Source organism: Phoxinus phoxinus, assembly GCF_949152265.1.
Source record: "Phoxinus phoxinus genome assembly, chromosome: 25".
NCBI classification, from domain to species: Eukaryota; Metazoa; Chordata; class Actinopteri; order Cypriniformes; family Leuciscidae; genus Phoxinus; species Phoxinus phoxinus.
Window position 1 is genome coordinate 10,013,263 of NC_136900.1, and position 23,346 is coordinate 10,036,608.

At 40.4% G+C, this 23,346-nt stretch overlaps 2 protein-coding genes across 4 annotated transcripts in view; one reads left to right on the forward strand and one right to left on the reverse strand.

Moving 5' to 3' along the window:
* Nucleotides 1-23,346, forward strand: part of plxnb2b (plexin b2b) — a 161,889-nt gene that overhangs the window by 134,462 nt on the left and 4,081 nt on the right. For all 3 annotated transcript variants that reach the window (XM_079604426.1, XM_079604427.1, XM_079604428.1), the window contains 16 exons: nucleotides 4,606-4,785; nucleotides 5,580-5,716; nucleotides 5,810-5,910; nucleotides 7,079-7,308; nucleotides 7,892-8,073; nucleotides 8,788-8,854; nucleotides 10,083-10,229; nucleotides 10,329-10,485; nucleotides 10,570-10,670; nucleotides 11,395-11,479; nucleotides 11,566-11,717; nucleotides 13,889-14,049; nucleotides 20,674-20,821; nucleotides 20,903-20,967; nucleotides 21,484-21,559; nucleotides 21,635-21,709. In XM_079604426.1, the coding sequence (XP_079460552.1) occupies nucleotides 4,606-4,785; nucleotides 5,580-5,716; nucleotides 5,810-5,910; nucleotides 7,079-7,308; nucleotides 7,892-8,073; nucleotides 8,788-8,854; nucleotides 10,083-10,229; nucleotides 10,329-10,485; nucleotides 10,570-10,670; nucleotides 11,395-11,479; nucleotides 11,566-11,717; nucleotides 13,889-14,049; nucleotides 20,674-20,821; nucleotides 20,903-20,967; nucleotides 21,484-21,559; nucleotides 21,635-21,709 (2,064 nt within the window). The remainder of the gene's footprint in view (nucleotides 1-4,605; nucleotides 4,786-5,579; nucleotides 5,717-5,809; nucleotides 5,911-7,078; nucleotides 7,309-7,891; nucleotides 8,074-8,787; nucleotides 8,855-10,082; nucleotides 10,230-10,328; nucleotides 10,486-10,569; nucleotides 10,671-11,394; nucleotides 11,480-11,565; nucleotides 11,718-13,888; nucleotides 14,050-20,673; nucleotides 20,822-20,902; nucleotides 20,968-21,483; nucleotides 21,560-21,634; nucleotides 21,710-23,346) is intronic.
* The window catches only part of LOC306994106 (sterile alpha motif domain-containing protein 3-like), a 186,046-nt gene that overhangs the window by 57,824 nt on the left and 104,876 nt on the right, over nucleotides 1-23,346 (reverse strand). The gene's annotated exons all lie outside the window — the stretch shown is intronic.

The window sequence follows — 23,346 nt, forward strand, 5'->3', positions numbered from 1 at the left end:
TGGGTTTTTCAGGCTTGAAAACTTGTGTTTGGTGTGTCTCAGGGTCTGGGTTTTTCACACTTGTAAACGTGTGTTTGGTGTGCCTCAGGGTCGGGGTTTTTTAGGCTTGTAAACGTGTTTGGTGTGCCTCAGGGTCGGGGTTTTTCAGGCTTGTAAACGTGTGTTTTGCGTGTCTCAGGGTCTGGGTTTTTCAGGCTTGAAAACGTGTTTGGTGTGTCTCAGGGTCGGGGTTTTTCACGCTTGTAAACGTGTGTTTGGTGTGCCTCAGGATCTGGGTTTTTCAGGCTTGTAAACATGTTTGTTGTGCCTCAGGGTCTGGGGTTTTCACACTTGTAAACGTGTTTGGTGTGCCTCAGGGTCTGGGTTTTTCAGGCTTGTAAACGTGTGTTTGGTGTGTCTCAGGATCTGGGTTTTTCAGGCTTGTAAACGTGTGTTTGGTGTGTCTCAGGGTCGGGTTTTTTCAGGCTTGTAAACATGTGTTTTGCGTGTCTCAGGGTCGGGGTTTTTGACGCTTGTAAACGTGTGTTTGGTGTGTCTCAGGATCTGGGTTTTTCAGGCTTGTAAACGTGTGTTTGGTGTGTCTCAGGGTCAGAGTTTTTCAGGCTTGTAAATGTGTGTTTGGTGTGTCTCAGGATCTGGGTTTTTCAGGCTTGTAAACGTGTTTGGTGTGCCTCAGGATCTGGGTTTTTCAGGCTTGTAAACGTGTGTTTGGTGTGTCTCAGGATCTGGGTTTTTCAGGCTTGTAAACGTGTGTTTTGTGTGTCTCAGGGTCAGAGTTTTTCAGGCTTGTAAACGTGTTTGGTGTGTCTCAGGATCTGGGTTTTTCAGGCTTGTAAACGTGTGTTTGGTGTGCCTCAGGGTCAGAGTTTTTCAGGCTTGTAAACGTGTGTTTGGTGTGTCTCAGGGTCTGGGTTTTTCAGGCTTGTAAACGTGTTTGGTGTGTCTCAGGATCTGGGTTTTTCAGGCTTGTAAACGTGTGTTTGGTGTGTCTCAGGATCTGGGTTTTTCAGGCTTGTAAATGTGTGTTTGGTGTGTCTCAGGGTCGGGGTTTTTGACGCTTGTAAACGTGTTTGGTGTGTCTCAGGGTCGGGGTTTTTCACGCCTGTAAACGTGTTTGGTGTGTCTCAGGGTCGGGGTTTTTGACGCTTGTAAACGTGTGTTTGGTGTGTCTCAGGGTCGGGGTTTTTCACGCTTGTAAACGTGTTTGGTGTGTCTCAGGGTCTGGGTTTTTCAGGCTTGTAAACGTGTGTTTGGTGTGTCTCAGGGTCGGGGTTTTTGACGCTTGTAAACGTGTGTTTGGTGTGTCTCAGGGTCGGGGTTTTTGACGCTTGTAAACGTGTTTGGTGTGTCTCAGGGACTGGGTTTTTCACGCTTGTAAACGTGTTTTTGGTGTGCCTCAGGGTCGGGGTTTTTCACGCTTGTAAACGTGTGTTTGGTGTGTCTCAGGGTCTGGGTTTTTCATGCTTGTAAACGTGTGTTTGGTGTGTCTCAGAGTCTGGGTTTTTGACGCTTGTAAACGTGTTTGGTGTGTCTCAGGGTCTGGGTTTTTCAGGCTTGTAAACGTGTGTTTGGTGTGTCTCAGGGTCGGGGTTTTTGACGCTTGTAAACGTGTGTTTGGTGTGTCTCAGGGTCTGGGTTTTTCACGCTTGTAAACGTGTTTGGTGTGTCTCAGGGTCTGGGTTTTTCACGCTTGTAAACGTGTTTGGTGTGTCTCAGGGTCGGGGTTTTTGACGCTTGTAAACGTGTGTTTGGTGTGTCTCAGGGTCGGGGTTTTTCACACTTGTAAACGTGTGTTTGATGTATCTCGGGGTCGGGGTTTTTCAGGCTTGAAAACTTGTTTGGTGTGTCTCAGGGTCAGGGTTTTTCACACTTGTAAACGTGTGTTTGGTGTGTCTCAGGGTCTGGGTTTTTCACGCTTGTAAACGTGTTTGGTGTGCCTCAGGGTCTGGGTTTTTCAGGCTTGTAAACGTGTGTTTTGCGTGTCTCAGGGTCTGGGTTTTTCAGGCTTGAAAACGTGTTTGGTGTGTCTCAGGGTCGGGGTTTTTCAGGCTTGTAAACGTGTGTTTGGTGTGTCTCAGGGTCGGGGTTTTTCACGCTTGTAAACGTGTGTTTGGTGTGCCTCAGGATCTGGGTTTTTCAGGCTTGTAAACGTGTGTTTGGTGTGCCTCAGGGTCAGAGTTTTTCAGGCTTGTAAACGTGTTTGGTGTGCCTCAGGGTCTGGGTTTTTCAGGCTTGTAAACGTGTGTTTGGTGTGCCTCGGGGTCTGGGTTTTTCAGGCTTGTAAACGTGTGTTTGGTGTGTCTCAGGGTCTGGGTTTTTCAGGCTTGTAAACGTGTTTGGTGTGCCTCGGGGTCTGGGTTTTTCACGCTTGTAAACGTGTTTGGTGTGCCTCGGGGTCTGGGTTTTTCACGCTTGTAAACGTGTGTTTGGTGTGTCTCAGGATCTGGGTTTTTCAGGCTTGTAAACGTGTGTTTGGTGTGTCTCAGGGTCGGGGTTTTTGACGCTTGTAAACGTGTTTGGTGTGTCTCAGGGTCTGGGTTTTTCACGCTTGTAAACTGTGTTTGGTGGTCTCAGGGTCTGGGTTTTTGACGCTTGTAAACGTGTGTTTGGTGTGTCTCAGGGTCGGGGTTTTTGACGCTTGTAAACGTGTTTGGTGTGTCTCAGGATCTGGGTTTTTCACGCTTGTAAACGTGTGTTTGGTGTGTCTCAGGGTCTGGGTTTTCCCCGCTTGTAAACGTGTGTTTGGTGTGTCTCAGGGTCAGAGTTTTTCAGGCTTGTAAACGTGTTTGGTGTGTCTCAGGATCTGGGTTTTTCACGCTTGTAAACGTGTGTTTGGTGTGCCTCAGGGTCTGGGTTTTTCAGGCTTGTAAACGTGTGTTTTGCTTGTCTCAGGGTCTGGGTTTTTCAGGCTTGAAAACTTGTGTTTGGTGTGTCTCAGGGTCTGGGTTTTTCACACTTGTAAACGTGTGTTTGGTGTGCCTCAGGGTCGGGGTTTTTTAGGCTTGTAAACGTGTTTGGTGTGCCTCAGGGTCGGGGTTTTTCAGGCTTGTAAACGTGTGTTTTGCGTGTCTCAGGGTCTGGGTTTTTCAGGCTTGAAAACGTGTTTGGTGTGTCTCAGGGTCGGGGTTTTTCACGCTTGTAAACGTGTGTTTGGTGTGCCTCAGGATCTGGGTTTTTCAGGCTTGTAAACATGTTTGTTGTGCCTCAGGGTCTGGGGTTTTCACACTTGTAAACGTGTTTGGTGTGCCTCAGGGTCTGGGTTTTTCAGGCTTGTAAACGTGTGTTTGGTGTGTCTCAGGATCTGGGTTTTTCAGGCTTGTAAACGTGTGTTTGGTGTGTCTCAGGGTCGGGTTTTTTCAGGCTTGTAAACATGTGTTTTGCGTGTCTCAGGGTCGGGGTTTTTGACGCTTGTAAACGTGTGTTTGGTGTGCCTCAGGGTCTGGGTTTTTCAGGCTTGTAAACGTGTTTTGTGTGTCTCAGGGTCTGATTTTTTTCAGGCTTGTAAACGTGTTTAGTGTGCCTCAGGGTCTGGGTTTTTCAGGCTTGTAAACATGTTTGGTGTGTCTCAGGATCTGGGTTTTTCAGGCTTGTAAACGTGTGTTTTGCGTTTCTCAGGGTCTGGGTTTTTCAGGCTTGTAAACGTGTTTGGTGTGCCTCAGGGTCTAGGTTTTTCAGGCTTGTAAACATGTTTGGTGTGTCTCAGGATTTGGGTTTTCCCGCTTGTAAATGTGCGTTTTGCGTGTCTCAGGGTCAGGGTTTTTCACAGCTTGTAAACGTGCGTTTGGTGTGTCTCGGGGTCAGGGTTTTTCAGGCTTGTAAACATGTTTGGTGTGTCTCAGGATCGGGGTTTTCCTGCTTGTAAACGTGTGTTTGGTGTGTCTCAGGGTCTGGGTTTTTCAGGCTCGTAAACGTGTGTTTGGCGTGACTCTGTTGGGGTTTTTCAGGCTTGTAAACGTGTGTTTGGTGTGTCTCAGGGTCTGGGTTTTTCAGGCTTGTAAACGTGTTTGGTGTGTCTCAGGATCGGGGTTTTCCTGCTTGTAAACGTGTGTTTGGTGTGTCTCAGGGTCTGGGTTTTTCAGGCTTGTAAACGTGTGTTTGGTGTGTCTCAGGGTCTGGGTTTTTCAGGCTTGTAAACGTGTGTTTGGCGTGACTCTGTTGGGGTTTTTCAGGCTTGTAAACGTGTGTTTGGCGTGTCTCAGGGTCGGGGTTTTTCAGGCTTGTAAACATGTGTTTGGTGTGTCTCAGGGTCTGGGTTTTTCAGGCTTGTAAATGTGTGTTTGGCGTGACTCGGTTGGGGTTTTTCAGGCTTGTAAACGTGTGTTTGGTGTGTCTCAGGGTCTGGGTTTTTCAGGCTTGTAAACGTGTGTTTGGTGTGTCTCAGGGTCAGGGTTTTTCAGGCTTGTAAACGTGTGTTTGGTGTGTCTCAGTGTCAGGGTTTTTCAGGCTTGTAAACGTGTGTTTGGCGTGTCTCAGGGTCAGGGTTTTTCAGGCTTGTAAACGTGTTTGGTGTGTCTCAGGGTCGGGGTTTTTCACGCTTGTAAACATGTTTGGTGTGTCTCGGTTGGGGTTTTTCAGGCTTGTAAACGTGTGTTTGGTGTGTCTCAGGGTCGGGGGTTTTCCAGCGCGATGACGGCGAGGGAGGCGCAGGCGTTTGTGGGGGATGTTCAGTGTAACGTCAACACACTACAGGAGGATAAACTTTTCCTAGACCCGCCCTCCACTGCACCCAGAGCTCGATCCAAGAGACTGAGGAGAGACACCGGCTCTGACCCGCTGGACCTGCTGGTGAGATAAACAACATACATACATACATACATACATACATACATCTATCCAACCATCTATCCATCCATCCTTCTGTCCTCCAGCCACATATATTCATCCATCCATCTGTCCTTGCAAGGGTGATGCAGTACAATTCCTATGTATGTGTACAATTTTCTTTGTGCTTTACAAATGTCAAAAACTTTTAACTATCCATGCATCCATCATTCATCCATCCTTCTGTCCTCCAGCCACATATTCATCCATCCATCCATCCACCCATCCATCCATCCATCTGTCCATCCATCCTTCTGTCCTCCAACCACATATTCATTCTTCCATCCATCCATCCATCCATCATCCGTCCTTCCATGCATCCATCTGCTCTTCAAGCCACATATTCATCCATACATCCATCCATCAATCTTTCCGTACCTCGAGCCACATATTCATCCATCCATCCTTCCAGCCACATATTCATCCATCCATCCATCTATCATTCCGTCTATTATTTACGTTTTATAAATAGTTGTTAAACAAAGTAAAATAAATAAATTTTTATATATTATTTTATGTTTTATTATTAACTGTATTTTGTATATTTTTTGTGTTTATATATGTATATATTTTATTAGTTTGTTGGTGTGTTTGTTTATTTCCATCCATCCAATTTAATTCATTCATTTATATATCTATTAATTCACCCAACTAACTATTTATCTGTCCATCCATCTATTTATCTGTTCATTCATCCATCAATCCGTAATACAGTCAGTCAGTCAGTCTCTCTCTCTCTCTCTCTTTCTCTCTCTCAGATTAAGTTTGGCAATGGCGAGTGGATGGTCGGCTCGGTTCGGTACGAGATGAGGTACAATCTCCCGTTGCCCATCATCATCCCGGCGGTGGTCGTTCCCATGCTGCTGATTATCGCCATCTCCGTCGTCTGCTACAGGTTACAAAGAAGAACTGCTCTTCCCACAATGCCCTTGAGGTATGAACGTTTCATGTAATGAATTCATGAATTCATCTGATCATCTCTGTGTAGGAGGAAGAGCCAGCAGGCAGAGCGAGAGTACGAGAAAGTGAAGCATCAGCTGGAGAATCTGGAAGAGAGTGTTCGTGACCGCTGCAAAAAAGAGTTCACAGGTCACGCATGCACGCATAATCCCGTTACCATGGCAGCTGGGGTGTTTTAGCATGCCAACAGATGATTTAAACTACAAAACAGCAACAGAAATATTATATGTCTGACTTATATTAGTCAACTATTCATTGAAGATATGTAGAAGATATCTGTCTCCATGTGTATGGCTTCTGTAACATCTTTGAATTGCAAACTGTCTCGTGACTAAAGCACGCTAGTGAAGCACGGCCAGTAAAAATATCAACACGTAAATAAATAAGAAAATCTAAAGCTAGTTGACCTCACTAATTAACTAGTTCGTTGTTGGATGACCATAGTACGCTATTTAGAGAGTAGCTCATTTATTTATTCATTAAATAATTTATTGTTTATCTGAAATTTCAACTATTTATTAATCAATAATTTATTCCTCCACCTATTTCTTTCTTTATTTAATCAATTGTTTATCTATCAGTCCACCTATTTATTTATTCAATTCATCTATTGATGTCTATTATCCTATCTATTGTTATCTGTCAATTTACATTTATTTATTTTTCAATTAATCCATTATTGATTCATCCACCTCATTTTTTATTTTTTTATTTGTCTGTCGGTTATCTGGCCATTCACATTAATTAATTATTATTTTATTTATTTACCTATCAACAGTTTATCCATTCATCCACCTATTTATTCATTTATTCATTTATCAATGAATCTGTTATTTATCTATCCATCCGCCTAATTTATTTATTTATTTATTTGTCAATTGTTTATCTGGCCATTCACATTTATTTATTTATTTATTTTTATATTGATGTTATACATCTTTCAACAGTTTATCTATAAATCAACTTAATTGTTTTGATAATTTATCTTTCAATTGTATCAATCAACTATCTATCCTTTCACCTATCTATTTATTTTTATATTTATCAAATGTTTATCTATCCTTCTGGCATTTTATTAATTTATCCATAACTGGTATTTGCAACGCTGCCTCAAATTTTGTCCAGAATGAGTAATAATTTCAGATTGTAGTGCATGTGATTCTGACACACAAATGAAAATAATCTGCACATCTAGGATATTTAATTCTGAGTTTAGAACTGATTGAATAAGTTTACCTGGATTTAAAGTGTGGATTTTGAAGCTGTGCTGACGTAGACCGTGTCATTTCCTGTGCAGATCTAATGATCGAAATGGAGGACCACACCAACGACATAAGCGAGGGCCGGATCCCGTTCCTGGACTACAAGACATACACGGACCGCGTCTTCTTCCTGCCCTCTAAAGATGGCGCCAATGACGTCATGATCACCGGCAAACTGGATATCCCAGAATCCCGCAGGGCTACGGTCACCCAGGCGCTGAACCAGTTCTCCAACCTGCTCAACAGCAAAACCTTCCTCATCAATGTATGAAACACAAACACACTGTAATTATGATCCATTTCTAGACATCTACAGCTCTTCACCTGCTCATTTTAAACAGTTAATAGCGAGAAAGGTCAGTGAATTAATATTTGACGATAATCGTCGGGGGTTTCTCAGACAAACACATGCATCAGTGATGGAGCCCTATAGACATCCAGCAGACATTCGCTCAATTATACCGAATGACACTAAAAGGGCCCCAGAGGACTCAATCAGCTCCTGCGCTCTCATTAAGGTCTTTTATATTCATGGCCCAAACACAATTAAACTTTTACATCTAATGACACACATGAATACACGTAAACAACCACACCGTCAGTGTTTTAAGACTGGCCTGTAATTATCCTCCCAGTGTTCACATGGTTACGAACAACACACAAAAAGTCAAACATAACCAGACATCATTAAACATAATAATCATTAGAGTATAACAAGACGCTCGTTTAAGATGTAAATCGGAAAGCTCCACAGTTTGAATCATACAGGAAGGTCGATTTTATTTAATTAGTGCTTGTAAACCATAATTTGTGTGTGTGTGCGTGTGTGTGTGTGTGTGTGTGTGTAGTTTATCAGAACGCTGGAGGGCCGTCCGGATTTTAACGCCAGGGCCAAAGTGTATTTCGCGTCTCTGCTGACCGTAGCGCTTCACGGTAAACTGGAGTATTACACAGACATCATGAGGACGCTTCTGCTGAAGCTCATGGAGGATTACGTTCACAGCAAGAACCCTAAACTGCTGCTCCGCAGGTGAGACCACGTCTGCCCCAACATACTAATGTCTCATTGCATAAAAATGGCAAGAATTTTTCAAATCCGCAATCTGATTGGCTGGCTTTATGCAACTTCTGGGAGTCCGGATGAAAGTATTTTGAATTAGGTTGCCACTAAATATCACGTAAACATGTCATGTTAGTCAAAAGTCTGTCTCTGCAAGAATAAACACAAACCTCACTGTCCTAAAGACACATGCACAACACTCGCCAGCGCCATGTTCACATGCTTGTTTGATTGTCATAGTTGGGTGCTGATGGTAATTATCGTTGTTTGTTATTGACTCAAATTAGTTTACAAGTGTTCATTAAAGCAGTAAGCCACTCGAGGCCGTGGGTTATAGTGATCTTACCACAGTTAAGGAGTGTTGTTGAAGCAGAAACCACTTAAAATCTCTGTAATATATGGCCTCAAGTGGCTTATTGCTTTCATTAAAAGGCAGCAACCGCAACATAATAAAAACACACAAGTGTTCAATAAATAACTATGGTAATTCTTCACAGTAATCATAATACAATTCTTGTCATGTAATCTAGTTCATTAGCCTGACTGAAGGCTGTTCAGCAAATTGCCGTGTTATTAAAGTGCTTAACTGACAGATCAGATTGAATAACAGCTTCAAATGTGACTCGATCAACTGTCAGTTTTGTAGTAAATAATGTGTGTGTGTGTCTGTGTGTGTTTCCGCAGGTCTGAGACGGTGGTGGAAAGGATGCTGAGTAACTGGATGTCCATCTGTCTCTATCAGTACCTAAAGGTAAAATATGAAACAGGACACATTTAATAAAGATTCGCTCATATTTAATTTCACAATACATCAGGATTTTTTGGAAGCTTGTTTCCACCACAGAATAAAAAGGAAAAAAGGTAATTGCGACTTTATATCTCACAATTCGGATAAAAAAAATTCTTGCAATTGCAAGTTTATATATTGCCATTCTGACTTAATAAATCGCTATTGCGAGTTTATATCTCACAATAAAAAATAAAAAATTGTGAGATATAAACTCGCAATTGCATGGAAAAAAGTCAAGATTGGCAGATATAAACTTGCTATTGTGGGGTGGAAAAAGTCAGAATTGTGAGATATAAACTCACAATTGCAAAAAAAAAAGTCCCGAATTGTGAGATAGAACTTAACAATTGCGATAAAAGTCAGAATTTTAAGATATAAACTCGTAATTGTAAAAAAAAGTCAGAATTGTCAGATATAAATTTGCAATTGCGAAGAAATTAAGTCAGCATTGCGATATTTGCTCACAATTATGAAAAAAAGGCCACAATTGTGAGATATAAACTCGCAATTGCGAAGAAAAAAGTCAGCATTGCGATATTTGCTCACAATTACGAAAAAAAGGTCAGAATTGTGAGATATAAACTCGCAATTGCATGGAAAAAAAGTCAAGATTGCCAGATATGAACTTCACAATTGCGAAAAAAGTCAGAATTGTGAGATAGAACTTCACAATTGCGAAAAAAGTCAGAATTTTAAGATATAAACTCGCAATTACGGAAAAAAAAGTCAGAATTGTGAGAAACTCACAATTGCAAAAAAAGTCCCGAATTGTAAGATATAAACTCGTTATTGTGAAAAAAAGTCAGAATTCTCAGATATAAACTCGCAATTGCGGAAAAAAAAGTCAGAATTGTGAGACATAAACTGAAAAATAATTGCTCGTAATTGCAAAATAAAATGTGAATAATTTGTCCAGGTTGTATTACTTGAACGGTTTGGTTTGGATGTGTCCTGTTCACGGGATGTTTCAGTAAAGCTTTGATATTCATGAGTGTGATGATGAATGATGATAATGAATTCTGTTCTTCATCTGCATGAATCGGCACTTCAGTCACTGACACACTTGAACTGTAAATTCTTCAAAGCCGCGGCTGATTTCCAGGTCGAGTTCCGATAAATCGCTGTCGTCTGCGGGTAATGAGTAAAAACAGTCCCAGCAGGCCGTGTTAAAGTGCTTGTGTTTGTTTAGGACTCGGCCGGAGAGCCGCTTTACAAACTCTTCAGGGCCATAAAGCACCAGATTGAAAAGGGGCCGGTGGACGCACAGGTTAAGAAAGCCAAATACACGCTGAACGACACGGGCCTTCTCGGAGATGACGTGGAGTACATCGTGCTGGTGTGTGTTTTAGTCCATATATTCCTGAACAGTGTTGTTGTTGTTAACTGAAGCTACAGTAATATGGCTCTGTGTGAGATGTTTGCTCTTTGACCCCAGAATCTACAGGTGCTGGTTCAGGGCGAGGGGCCCGACATCACCCCGGTGAAGGTGTTGAACTGCGACACGATCTCTCAGGTGAAGGAGAAGATCATCGAGCAGGTTTACAAAAACCTGCCGCACTCTCAGAGACCCAAAGTAGACAGCGTCACCCTGGGTGAGCGAGTGAGCGTGTGATCTCACACACAGGTTCAGCGTGACTCTTTCTTTATCGGTGTGTGTGTTCTGGTGTCTTCCACAGAATGGCGGCCCGGCTCCACGGGACAGACCCTGTCAGATCTAGACGTGACGTCACAGAAGGAGGGCCGGTGGAGACGCATCAATACGCTGGCGCATTATAACGTGAGCACACATTATGTTTCTAAATGTGATGATGTGCTTTTGTGTGTGTTAAGGTGCGTTATATAAAATCACTTCCTACAGTTTCATTTGAAGAAGCAAAAGCTCTGAAACTGCATTTCTTCATTTAAATATAAAATTAGGGAATCAATTAACAATAATTTAGTAATTAAATAAGACAACTTATTTCAAAAGAAAAATGCATTATAAATTACTTTTCAAATGGTTTCAAAATATTTAATTTGTGTTTAAAATTTACTAATTTATTTGTCTGTTTAAAAGTGATTTATTTATATATTTCTTAATGAATATGTATTTTTGTCATTTATGTAAATATTGTGAATTATATATATATTTATAATATAATATTTATGTATATATTATGCATATATATTTATAAAATAAATATGGAAAATATGTATATAATGTATATTTTACATATTTATTTTATAAATACATATGCATAATAAATATTATATTATACATATTTATCAGAAAATGTTTTGTCAATTAATGTCATTTTATATAAACCATTTTTAAGAAATTCATAATAAAATAATTATAATAAATAAAAGCTTTTAAAGCATCTATGATGGTTTTAAAATGCATACTAGGTTTTGGACAAAGCAAATGCGTTTAATTTTTGTTAATTTAGTTTTTTTGTTCCTAAAAGTGACGCCGCTTCCTTGCGTGTGCGTGTGCGTGTGTGTGTGTGTGTGTGTTTTAGGTACGTGATAACGCAACAGTGGTCCTCTCCAGGGTTCAGCACACACAACAGTCGTACGACCAGAATCACGATAACCATGAAGAGAGTGAGTTGAAGTCTACTTTCTAACTTTGACATCTCTGAAGTACTTCGTCACTTACACACTCACTCTCTTCGCTCCCACACTCCCAGGAAACGCCCTGCTGGATGATGATAAAGTGTTTCACCTGGTGCGACCGGCGGACGAGCTGGATGAGATGAAGTCTAAGAGAGGCAGTATAAAGGATAAATCCATGACCAAAGCCATCACAGAGATATATCTCACCCGACTGCTCTCCGTCAAGGTACTGAGCGCTTCCCGCTACCTAAAATTACATTTAACTTCCATTCTCAGAAAATAATGTAGGGCGGGGCTTGATTTTATCCATTGGGATCTGATTGGATCGTGAAATGTAGACTATGATATTATTGGGTATTTTGTAGCACACCTACGTGCCTTTAGTTACTTCGATAGAAAATGTTTCTTGTCTCGTTTTTCAGTTAAAACTTTTTTTTTTAAACAATTAATAAAATATATAGAAAATCGACTTTAAAATCAACACCGCATGGAGGACTGAGAGTGCCACTTAAAAATAAAATGAAGCAATCAATTACAAATGTATTAATTAAATAAGACAAATTCTTTCAAAAGAAAAATGTAAATAAATTACTTTTCAAATTATTTCATTTGTTTTAACTTTACGTATTTTTGGCATTTAAAAGTGATTTTTTAATGTTTTTAATTAATATATTGATATTTAACTTATTTTGTATTTTTTGATAATAATAGTCCTCCATATCGTATGAGATTTAAAAAAAAATTATTCTTACATAAAAATGTCAATATTTTTGCTTAAAAGAAAAATTGTAAAGAAAATTTACGAAAAATAAACTTGATACAAGATATATTCTCTGAAAAGTTTATCTTGTATTATATACATATTTTCAATGGAAAACACTAAAAAAGCCATCTACTGATTAAGAAATGATTTTTGCCGTGAAGATAATGAAAACCGTGCATAATCAGTTTTGATTTAATGTTTGTGATGAACAGTCCAATTCTACAGCAGTATTTAATGTGGGACGCGTTGTTATAACCTCCGTAAACCTCCAGGAAAAGTGCTCGCGTGTTCTCTTAACTCGTCTAATTCTGTTTGATTGGTTCGCATGTTCTTGTGTCGAAGGCCGTTGGTTGTAAATTGGGCGATTAGAGAGGCTAATTACTTCACGCGTCTTTCACCTTGTACAGAAGTAATTCAGCGGCACGTAAAGCTGTCAGAGCCGCAGTGGAGATGAGAAACTTCACCCGTCAGGCCGATCAAAGCGTGAAAACAGCCGTGTGTGTGTCAGTGACCCAGCAGCCTGATGCGTGAACAAATGAGACGTTTCTCTGCTTTCAAGTGTTTTTTTGTGTGTGTTTTTTAAGATCTCTGTTATGTTTTAGGGCTCCGGTTGGATACATTCAAATGTTTTCTAACCTCAAATAATTCACTTTTTCTCATTTCTAAAAACATTTTTAATGTATACAAAATATCTTACATATAATATGTTTTTATTTAATTTCATTTTAATAATTAAGTGCAATTGTACTGATCATTTGAATTCATTTAATTTTGCATTTATATGACATGTAAACACCAAATATACAAAATGTATAATATCTCTGGAGGTTTATATACATATACATACACAGTGCACAAACAGTACTTAAATTTAAAATGTCAAAAACTTTCTGGGATAATAATAATTATCAAATAATAATACAAATTAAATGAATAAAAAATAAGAACAAAACCAAAAAAAGTTCATGGGATCAAATCTTTGAATGATTTTTGACTTTTTAGAGACAAAAAGTCAGTTTTTAGAAATATTTGATGTTTGACTGTCAAAAAACACTTACAGCAATGTTCAAACTCTTTTTTCCCCTTATTTAAAATATTTAAAGGGTTAAAAAAACAATACTAAATATATTTATACGTCGTACATAAAGTAAAAAAAAAAAAATCGATCTGAAATAATAATAATTAAATATGACAATTTTTGTGATATCTGTCAGTTTTTAGAAAAAAATTTTTGCTTGACCGTCAAAAAACAACAACACTTGCAGCAATCTTCAAACTCTTTTTTTTAAATTTTATTTAAAGGGTTAAAAAAACTGTTATACATATATACAACGTACATAAAAAGTACTTAAATATTTTTTTTTGTAAATCTGTCTGAAATAATAATAAAAATGATCCAGAATAAATAAATAAATAAGAAATATACATATGTTCAATCTTTTACGAGATTCACGGCATCAAATTTAGATCTTGACTTTTTAGAGAGCCACGGGCAAGTAGAGGCAATTTCAGTGAAATCTGTCAGTTAGTAGAAACTTTTAATGCTTGATCCTCTAAAAAAAACACACTTCCAGCACTTCTTTCTAATCACTGAACTATAATTAGCTTGTGTTTGTGCCTGCGTGTGTTTTCAGGGAACGCTGCAGCAGTTCGTGGATGATTTCTTTCGCAGTGTGCTCTGCTCTGGCTCCACCGTCCCGCCGGCGGTTAAATACTTTTTTGACTTCCTGGATGAGCAAGCCCTGAGACACGAGAACGTAGACGAGGAAACCATACACATCTGGAAGACCAACAGGTGGGAAAGTGTGTGTGTTTGCGTTGCGCTAGTCACAGCGGGCGTCTCTGCTCTCTGATTGCCGCTTCTCTCTGGAGACGCGCGGCATATGCTAATGTCAGCGGCGCGTTCATTTATTCCGCCTGATGTGCTGCTGCGGATGCGGCGTGATTGACAGCTGCCGCCGAGATGTGAATAAATATGACGAGTAATATCATCACTCCAGCAGCTTCACCAGCGATTCTATTAAATATGAAACAGCTCACAGCCATACAAACACCTTAATTACGTCCCTGGTTAATTTAATTGTTCGGTTATTATACACCTTTTGTTTTTTTTCCCTCTGCTATTCTCCACAGAGATACAACTAGCCAATATATATTCCAAAATCAGTCATCTGAATGAGCTTTTTTTTTTAAACCGACTTTCAGGAAACAAAAGCCAGAGCTGTTTAATAACCTGTTTGAAATTCCAAAGCCGTCTGTCCGTGTTCATGCTCCGGCGGCGCCAGTATTGAGGGGCGGATTGAGTGAATTATTTGCTCTGTACTGAGTTTATGCTCCAATTGCAGGAAAGACTCACTATCAAATGGATTAAATACATAATTAGCAGTGTTTGCTAAGGAGCGCATCACTGTTTCTCATGCCGAGGGATAGAGATTTAAAATAAACCCCTGACCGTGATTAATAAACATGTTTGACATGAATGATTTCACAATTCGTACAGTTTGTTCAAGAGAGGTGTGCTGTTACTTTACTAAGTGGTAGCCTGGAGGATGATACGATGAAAGTGAAAGGATCGCACGTGTTTACATTGAAGGAGGTGTGGCAAGAGGGAACCGTACTCTTAGTGGCACTAGGGCCGTACTACTTAGAATGGAACAAATGTAACTTTAGAAAACCGACTACGCCACTCTGACATCACACAGAGAATAATTAATACGCTTCATCTTAGGGCACGCAAGTTGGTTGCACTAGTAAGGAGCAGAGACAGGAATATCGTACAAAAGTTCTTTATTAATACTAAAAACACATTAAAATTATCTTAGTGTACCAGGCTGGGCACGCCACACCATCTGACCATAAAAAGACAGGTTATGTTGTCAGAGCAATATGGTCCTTCAAAAGTCAGTCACTACAACATTAACATACAATCAACAGTACATTCAAAAGCTTTGGCTGAGGGCTAAAAGACAAGGAATACAGCCACACACTTTGGAGTAAACGCTTATCACTCACACACAAAATCCGTGCATCTCACTGCACACAGCACCCAGTGTTCAAACCACCACCAGCACGCGGAGAAAACAAGGGAGCAGTCCTGGCTGAAGCCCTCAGCGTCTAGCAAAAGAAGTTCACAATCTCACCCACACACACACATCAAGAATCACAATTAGAAAATAAATCAAATGTAACAGCAACAGACACAATAATAATAAAAGACAAAACAACCGCCTGACTGAAGACTATAATTCCCACTAATAAATAGTCTCAGATCAGAGAAAAGCAAACCAAAAAAATAAAACCATTATTCAACTCACATAAAGAAACATAAAAAAAGAAACAATCGAAAATAATAAGTTATAGGACAACGGCGATTCCTCGCGTTACATACTGACAACGAGGCAGAGTGGAGAGATCTCGAACACCTTAGAAGGGAAACACAATGGTTAAACGCCAGCATGAATGCCCAATATTCTCCACCCGATCAGGAAAAGACTTACCGACGATAGACCCACGTCACTCACTCGGAACAACCCGCTTTTAGATCGCTTGGTTGATTTGTTTTGATACTGCCGCGTTGCGTAAACAGATTTACTGGTGCCTGAAACAAGCTAGAAATCATACCCACTTGTCAGATTAATGCTCGAACACAATTCCCACGCCTTATTGCAGTAACAGCTTACCCAAAGAAATCGCCATTTCAGGAACACGCAAACGCTGGCGTACAGCCGCAATCAAATCCCCCGCACGTTGGAAGCAAAAGGGAACCCCCAGGACAATCGGAAGTGACGTGTCTCAACAGAAATGAAAAGGAGGCTATTTATAGCAGATCGGAAATAACGCGTCACAGAGTTTAAAGGGTTTATCGGCAGCAGCTTGAGTTAATTACATAATTTATTATTAAAGAACATGGGAGTAGAGCACCCGGTCACAATCTACCCCCGACATTTTCATCGTCGACCCGACGATGGACCACTTATTACAAGTTCCCAGCCTTGACGGCTACAACACGAAATCACGGAGGCACTCAACACACAAGGCCTCTGCCTTGACGGCTACATAACGAGAGGTACACACGTTCTCTAACACGACTGCTAAAAACACGAGTAAGGCACTGGTTACAGGTCCTCTGCCTTTACGGCTACTCAACGAGAACAGGTGATACACGAGCTCTGACATAACGGCTAAACGACGAGAAACAAGTGATACACGAGTCCTCGGACATGACGGCTAAAAACACGAGTAAGGCACTGGTTACAGGTCCTCCGCCTTTACGGCTACTCACTGAGAACAAGTGATACACGAGTTCTGACATAACGGCTAAACACGAGGAACAAGTGATACACGAGTCCTTGGACATGACGGCTAAAAACACGAGTAAGGCACTGGTTACAGGTCCTCTACCTTTACGGCTACTCACTGAGAACAGGTGATACACGAGTTCTGACATAGCGGCGAGAAACAAGTGATACACGAGTCCTCGGACATGACTGCTAAAATAATGAGAAACAAGTGATACACGAGTCCTCGGACATGACTGCTAAAATAATGAGAAACAAGTGATACACGAGTCCTCGGACATGACGGCTAAGTTTTCCCCATTCTACGGTCTCCTAAATAAAAAAAAAACTTCCTGCAGCTCAGATGACCCTCCTGGAGTGATACCACCAGGCTGCGACTGTCCATGCACCCCATATTGTATACAGTGTGCCGTTGGAACAGAATGGCTACGTCCCCTTGCACCCCCCGGGGTCCCCTCTCGCTCCCAACGAATTGCCTCACTGCGTACTTCTAGCAACGTACTATTGGGGCTACGTCGAACCAACTGCTTTAACTCGCGTCTAAGTGTATTATCGCTCACGTTTTCAACGAACTGATCTCGTAATAGGGCACCAGCATTGGACATTTCGTGTGGCGCCTGTTCTTTAACCTTCTCCCATAGGCTCATCAGGGCCAGGGAGAACTCCACAAGGGTCTCCCCTTCCTGCTGCCGCCTAGAGAAGAACAGTTCTTGCAACGCAACATACGATCGTGTACAGCCGTACAATTCGCGCAATGCTGCAATAATTTGGTCTGGGTCTCGCCGTTCTATCCCTGAACGATAACGAAGCTCTTCACGCACCTCACCCTCTAAATGATCGATTAAAAAGAAGGCTTGGTCACCGGTGGACATATGACGTGCCCTCATGCAAGCACGTGCCTCCTCTACCCATTCATTAACATCAATGCCCGTCCTGCCATTAAATTTTGGGCACTTACGATCCCTCGGAATAAATACAAATCGCTCGGGTGGGCCGGTATCAGGAACTGAGGGACTAACTGCTGGAGGAGTCGCAGCAATAGGTGGATCAGCACTAGGAGCTGGCAGCACAGCTGGTGGCCCCTGACGCAACTGCTCGTTATCGGTCCGCAGCTGGGCCACCAACGCCCGCAGCTCCTGCAATTCCTCCTCCATACCACAGTTTTTAACTTTGCTCAACGTATATTTTATTTTTTTTATTTATTTTTTTTGTTACCTGACCGGGCGAAGAAAGAAACTACACCGCCCGAGCACTACTGGCCGCACAGGGTCGCCGTTGTCCTTTTCCCAACTCAATTCTAATAAGACAAAAAACACACTTCACATAACCAAACACAGAAAAAAACAACAACAAGATGAACAATATACAATTCACGTCTCTGTCCTACACCAGTGCAAAACCCTGCCGACTACGCCACGATGTGGCAAGAGGGAACCGTACTCTTAGTGGCACTAGGGCCGTACTACTTAGAATGGAACAAATGTAACTTTAGAAAACCGACTACGCCACTCTGACATCACACAGAGAATAATTAATACGCTTCATCTTAGGGCACGCAAGTTGGTTGCACTAGTAAGGAGCAGAGACAGGAATATCGTACAAAAGTTCTTTATTAATACTAAAAACACATTAAAATTATCTTAGTGTACCAGGCTGGGCACGCCACACCATCTGACCATAAAAAGACAGGTTATGTTGTCAGAGCAATATGGTCCTTCAAAAGTCAGTCACTACAACATTAACATACAATCAACAGTACATTCAAAAGCTTTGGCTGAGGGCTAAAAGACAAGGAATACAGCCACACACTTTGGAGTAAACGCTTATCACTCACACACAAAATCCGTGCATCTCACTGCACACAGCACCCAGTGTTCAAACCACCACCAGCACGCGGAGAAAACAAGGGAGCAGTCCTGGCTGAAGCCCTCAGCGTCTAGCAAAAGAAGTTCACAATCTCACCCACACACACACATCAAGAATCACAATTAGAAAATAAATCAAATGTAACAGCAACAGACACAATAATAATAAAAGACAAAACAACCGCCTGACTGAAGACTATAATTCCCACTAATAAATAGTCTCAGATCAGAGAAAAGCAAACCAAAAAAATAAAACCATTATTCAACTCACATAAAGAAACATAAAAAAAGAAACAATCGAAAATAATAAGTTATAGGACAACGGCGATTCCTCGCGTTACATACTGACAACGAGGCAGAGTGGAGAGATCTCGAACACCTTAGAAGGGAAACACAATGGTTAAACGCCAGCATGAATGCCCAATATTCTCCACCCGATCAGGAAAAGACTTACCGACGATAGACCCACGTCACTCACTCGGAACAACCCGCTTTTAGATCGCTTGGTTGATTTGTTTTGATACTGCCGCGTTGCGTAAACAGATTTACTGGTGCCTGAAACAAGCTAGAAATCATACCCACTTGTCAGATTAATGCTCGAACACAATTCCCACGCCTTATTGCAGTAACAGCTTACCCAAAGAAATCGCCATTTCAGGAACACGCAAACGCTGGCGTACAGCCGCAATCAAATCCCCCGCACGTTGGAAGCAAAAGGGAACCCCCAGGACAATCGGAAGTGACGTGTCTCAACAGAAATGAAAAGGAGGCTATTTATAGCAGATCGGAAATAACGCGTCACAGAGTTTAAAGGGTTTATCGGCAGCAGCTTGAGTTAATTACATAATTTATTATTAAAGAACATGGGAGTAGAGCACCCGGTCACAGAGGGATCCAAGCCATAGCAACGCACTAAAAACACTTTATCGTTGTCTCAGGACACCCTAGCAACCGCATAACAACGTACTACTAAGCAACCACCTACTAGCACCAATCAACAACTCAAAACCTGCATAGTGACACCTAGGTGATCATCATCCAGATATATAGATAGAGAATATATTTGTGTATGTCTGAAATTCTGAATAGTTGCCAAAATACTTTATTTAAATATATTTTGTGTTAATTTTTTAATATAATACATAGTATATTTTATGTATATATTTATTTACTATTTATTTGTATATATATTTATTAGTGCTGTCAAATCGATTAATCGCATACAAATCTGTGTGTGTGTGTATTTATTTATTTATTTATATATATATTTATATATATATATATAAACTTATGTAATACAAATAAATATTGACTTGACTTTACAATTCATATTAGTCCTGTCAAGTCAATTAATCGCATAAGTGTGTGTGTGTGTGTGTGTGTGTGTGTGCGTGCGCGCGCGCACATATATACATGCATACATATTTACATACTGCATACTTTTATGCGAATCAATTAGCACTAATATCCTACATATCATATATATGTGTGTGTATATATGTATATATATATATATATATTAGGGCTGTCAAAAGATTAATCGTGATTAATCGCATCCAAAATAAAAGTTTGTGTTTACATAATATATGTGTGTGTACTGTGTATAATAATTAATATATATAAAAACACACACAATCATGTATATATTTAAGAAAAATTGGTTATATTTATATATAAAATATTTATATATAATATAAATTATATAAATGTATATACAGTATATAAATGCAAATATTCCTTAAATATATACATGAATGTGTGTGTATTTATACATAATAATTCTACACAGTACACACATATATTATGTAAACACAAACTTTTATTTTGGATGCGATTAATCACGATTAATCTTTTGACAGCCCTAATATATATATATATATATATCATTTAAACCCATTTAATACATATAAATATTGACTTGACTTTAGAATTTATATATATATATATATATATATACACAAACACACATTATATAGTTACAAACTTTTATGTGATTAATCGATTTGAAAGCACTAATATATTTGTATATATACACACACACACACACACACACACACACACACACACAGACACACACACACATCATATATTTACAAACTTTTATGTGAATAATCGATTTGTGTATATATATATATAGAGAGAGAGAGAGAGAGAGAGAGAGAGAGAGAGAGAGAGAGAGAGAGAGTATTGAAGAAGTATTGAGAGAGAGAGTATTCTTACACATTTCACAGCCCCCTAATCCGCTTCTCTCTGCAGTTTGCCGCTGCGTTTCTGGGTGAACATCCTGAAGAACCCTCACTTCATTTTCGACGTGCACGTGAGCGAGGTCGTGGACGCCTCCTTGTCCGTCATCGCTCAGACCTTCATGGACGCCTGCACGAAAACAGAACACAAACTCAGTCGGGTAAGTGTTTGAGAATCAGCTACAGGCACATAAAGACCAGAAATACTTCATTTATTGACTCTCTCTCTCTCTTGCCTCCAGGATTCTCCCAGCAACAAATTACTCTATGCAAAGGAGATCTCCACCTACAAAAGGATGGTAGACGAGTAAGTGCTCCAGCATTGCACAGTCTCAGCCTCCAGCCGAACGCCCACATATGCTTTACAGACTGTCTGATGCGTGTTGTGCTCAAAAATGGCGAGAACTTTTTCAACATGATGATTGACTGGGTTTATGCAATATCTCGGCAATTCGGTGCGACAGGTTTTTATAAGTCCGCCGGCAATCAAAGTTGTAATTATGTTCCCAGGCGGCTACGATGAGGTCTGCTAAAGTCTAAAGGCATCAAATCTCTGAAAGTTATTCATGATTATCTTTTGTTTGAGACACTTTAGCAAGTAAATAAGATACACTTGAGTACATCCGTATATTCTGCTTTGTTGTTGTTGTTTTAGTTATTTATGATTTACCAGCCCTTAAATGTCAAATAAGATAAGTGAACATGGTTTGTTGCTTAACATGTCAGTCAGAAGGTCTCTTTCTAAGTAAGTGTTTTTTTGTTTTTTTGCCAGAATAATAATAATCTGCAGTATAGATCAATTGTGTGGTGTGTTTCTCCACAGCTACTATAAAGGAATCCGGCAGATGGTGTCAGTCAGTGACCAGGAAATGAACACACATCTGGCTGAAGTGTCACGGGTGAGTGTGTGATGGGCTTTCTGTGATTTTTATGGAAAATGAAGAGACTGGTGTTGATTTATGTTTGTTTTTTAGGCACACACAGATAAACTGAACACACAAGTGGCTCTTCACCAGCTCTACCGGTACGCCAGTAAATACTACGATGGGGTGAGTACACACACACACACACACACAGGATATTAAAATGGAGTGACAACAGTGACATGCTTGATTTCATCTAAAACTTTTTTAACAGCATTTCCTAATTATTGTATAATTAATATGCATGTCGTTTTATATGAATTGACAGACTATATGGAATAATTGAACAGTTCAAATTAATTTGTCACACAGCAGGACCATTTAAATAAATAGATAAAAGATGATTGAAAATGGTGTGGGGAAAACTTCAAATAAATAGTGGCAAAGTAACAGAACCTAAAGTACACTTTCATTAAATGCACACTATTTAACATGAATGGATGAATATACCATGCATGGATGGATGGATGGATGGATGGATGGATGGATGGATATATAGATACTATTGATGGATGGATGGATGGATGGATGTATGGATGGATGGATGGATGGATGGATGGATGTATGGATATACCAATGGGATGGATGGATGGATGGATATACCAATGGGATGGATGGATGGATGGATGGATGGATGGATGGATGGATGGATGGATGGATGGATGGATGGATGGATATACCAATGCGATGGATGGATGGATGGATGGATGGATGGATGGATAGATAGATACTATTGATGGATGGATGGATGGATATACCAATGCGATGGATGGATGGATGGATGGATGGATGGATGGATGGATGGATGGATGGATATACCAATGCGATGGATGGATGGATGGATGGATGGATGTATATACCAATGCGATGGATGGATGGATGGATGGATATACCAATGGGATGGATGGATGGATGGATGGATATACCAATGGGATGGATGGATGGATATACCAGTGTGATGGATGGATGGATGGATGGATGGATGGATGGATGGACATAGATGGATGGATGGATGGATGGATATACCAATGGGATGGATGGATGGATGGATGGATATACCAATGGGATGGATGGATGGATATACCAGTGTGATGGATGGATGGATGGATGGACATAGATGGATGGATGGATGGATATAGCAATGCGATGGATGGATGGATGGATATAGCAATGCGATGGATGGATGGATGGATGGATATACCAATGCGATGGATGGATGGATATAGCGATGGATGGATGAATGGATGGATGGATGGATATAGCGATGGATGGATGAATGGATGGATGGATGGATATACCAATGCGATGGATGGATGGATGGATGGATGGATGGATGGATGGATGGATGGATGGATGGATATAGCGATGGATGGATGGATGGATGGATGGATATACCAATGCGATGGATGGATGGATGGATGGATGGATGGATATACCAATGCGATGGATGGATGGATATACCAATGTGATGGATGGATGAATGGATGGATGGATGGATATAGCGATGGATGGATGGATGGATATACCAATGCGATGGATGGATGGATATAGCGATGGATGGATGGATGGATGGATATAGCGATGGATGGATGGATGGATGGATGGATATACCAATGCGATGGATGGATGGATATACCAATGTGATGGATGGATGAATGGATGGATGGATGGATGGATATACCAATGCGATGGATGGATGGATGGATGGATGGATGGATGGATGGATGGATGGATGGATAGTTTGAACTGTCTGTGAACTAAAG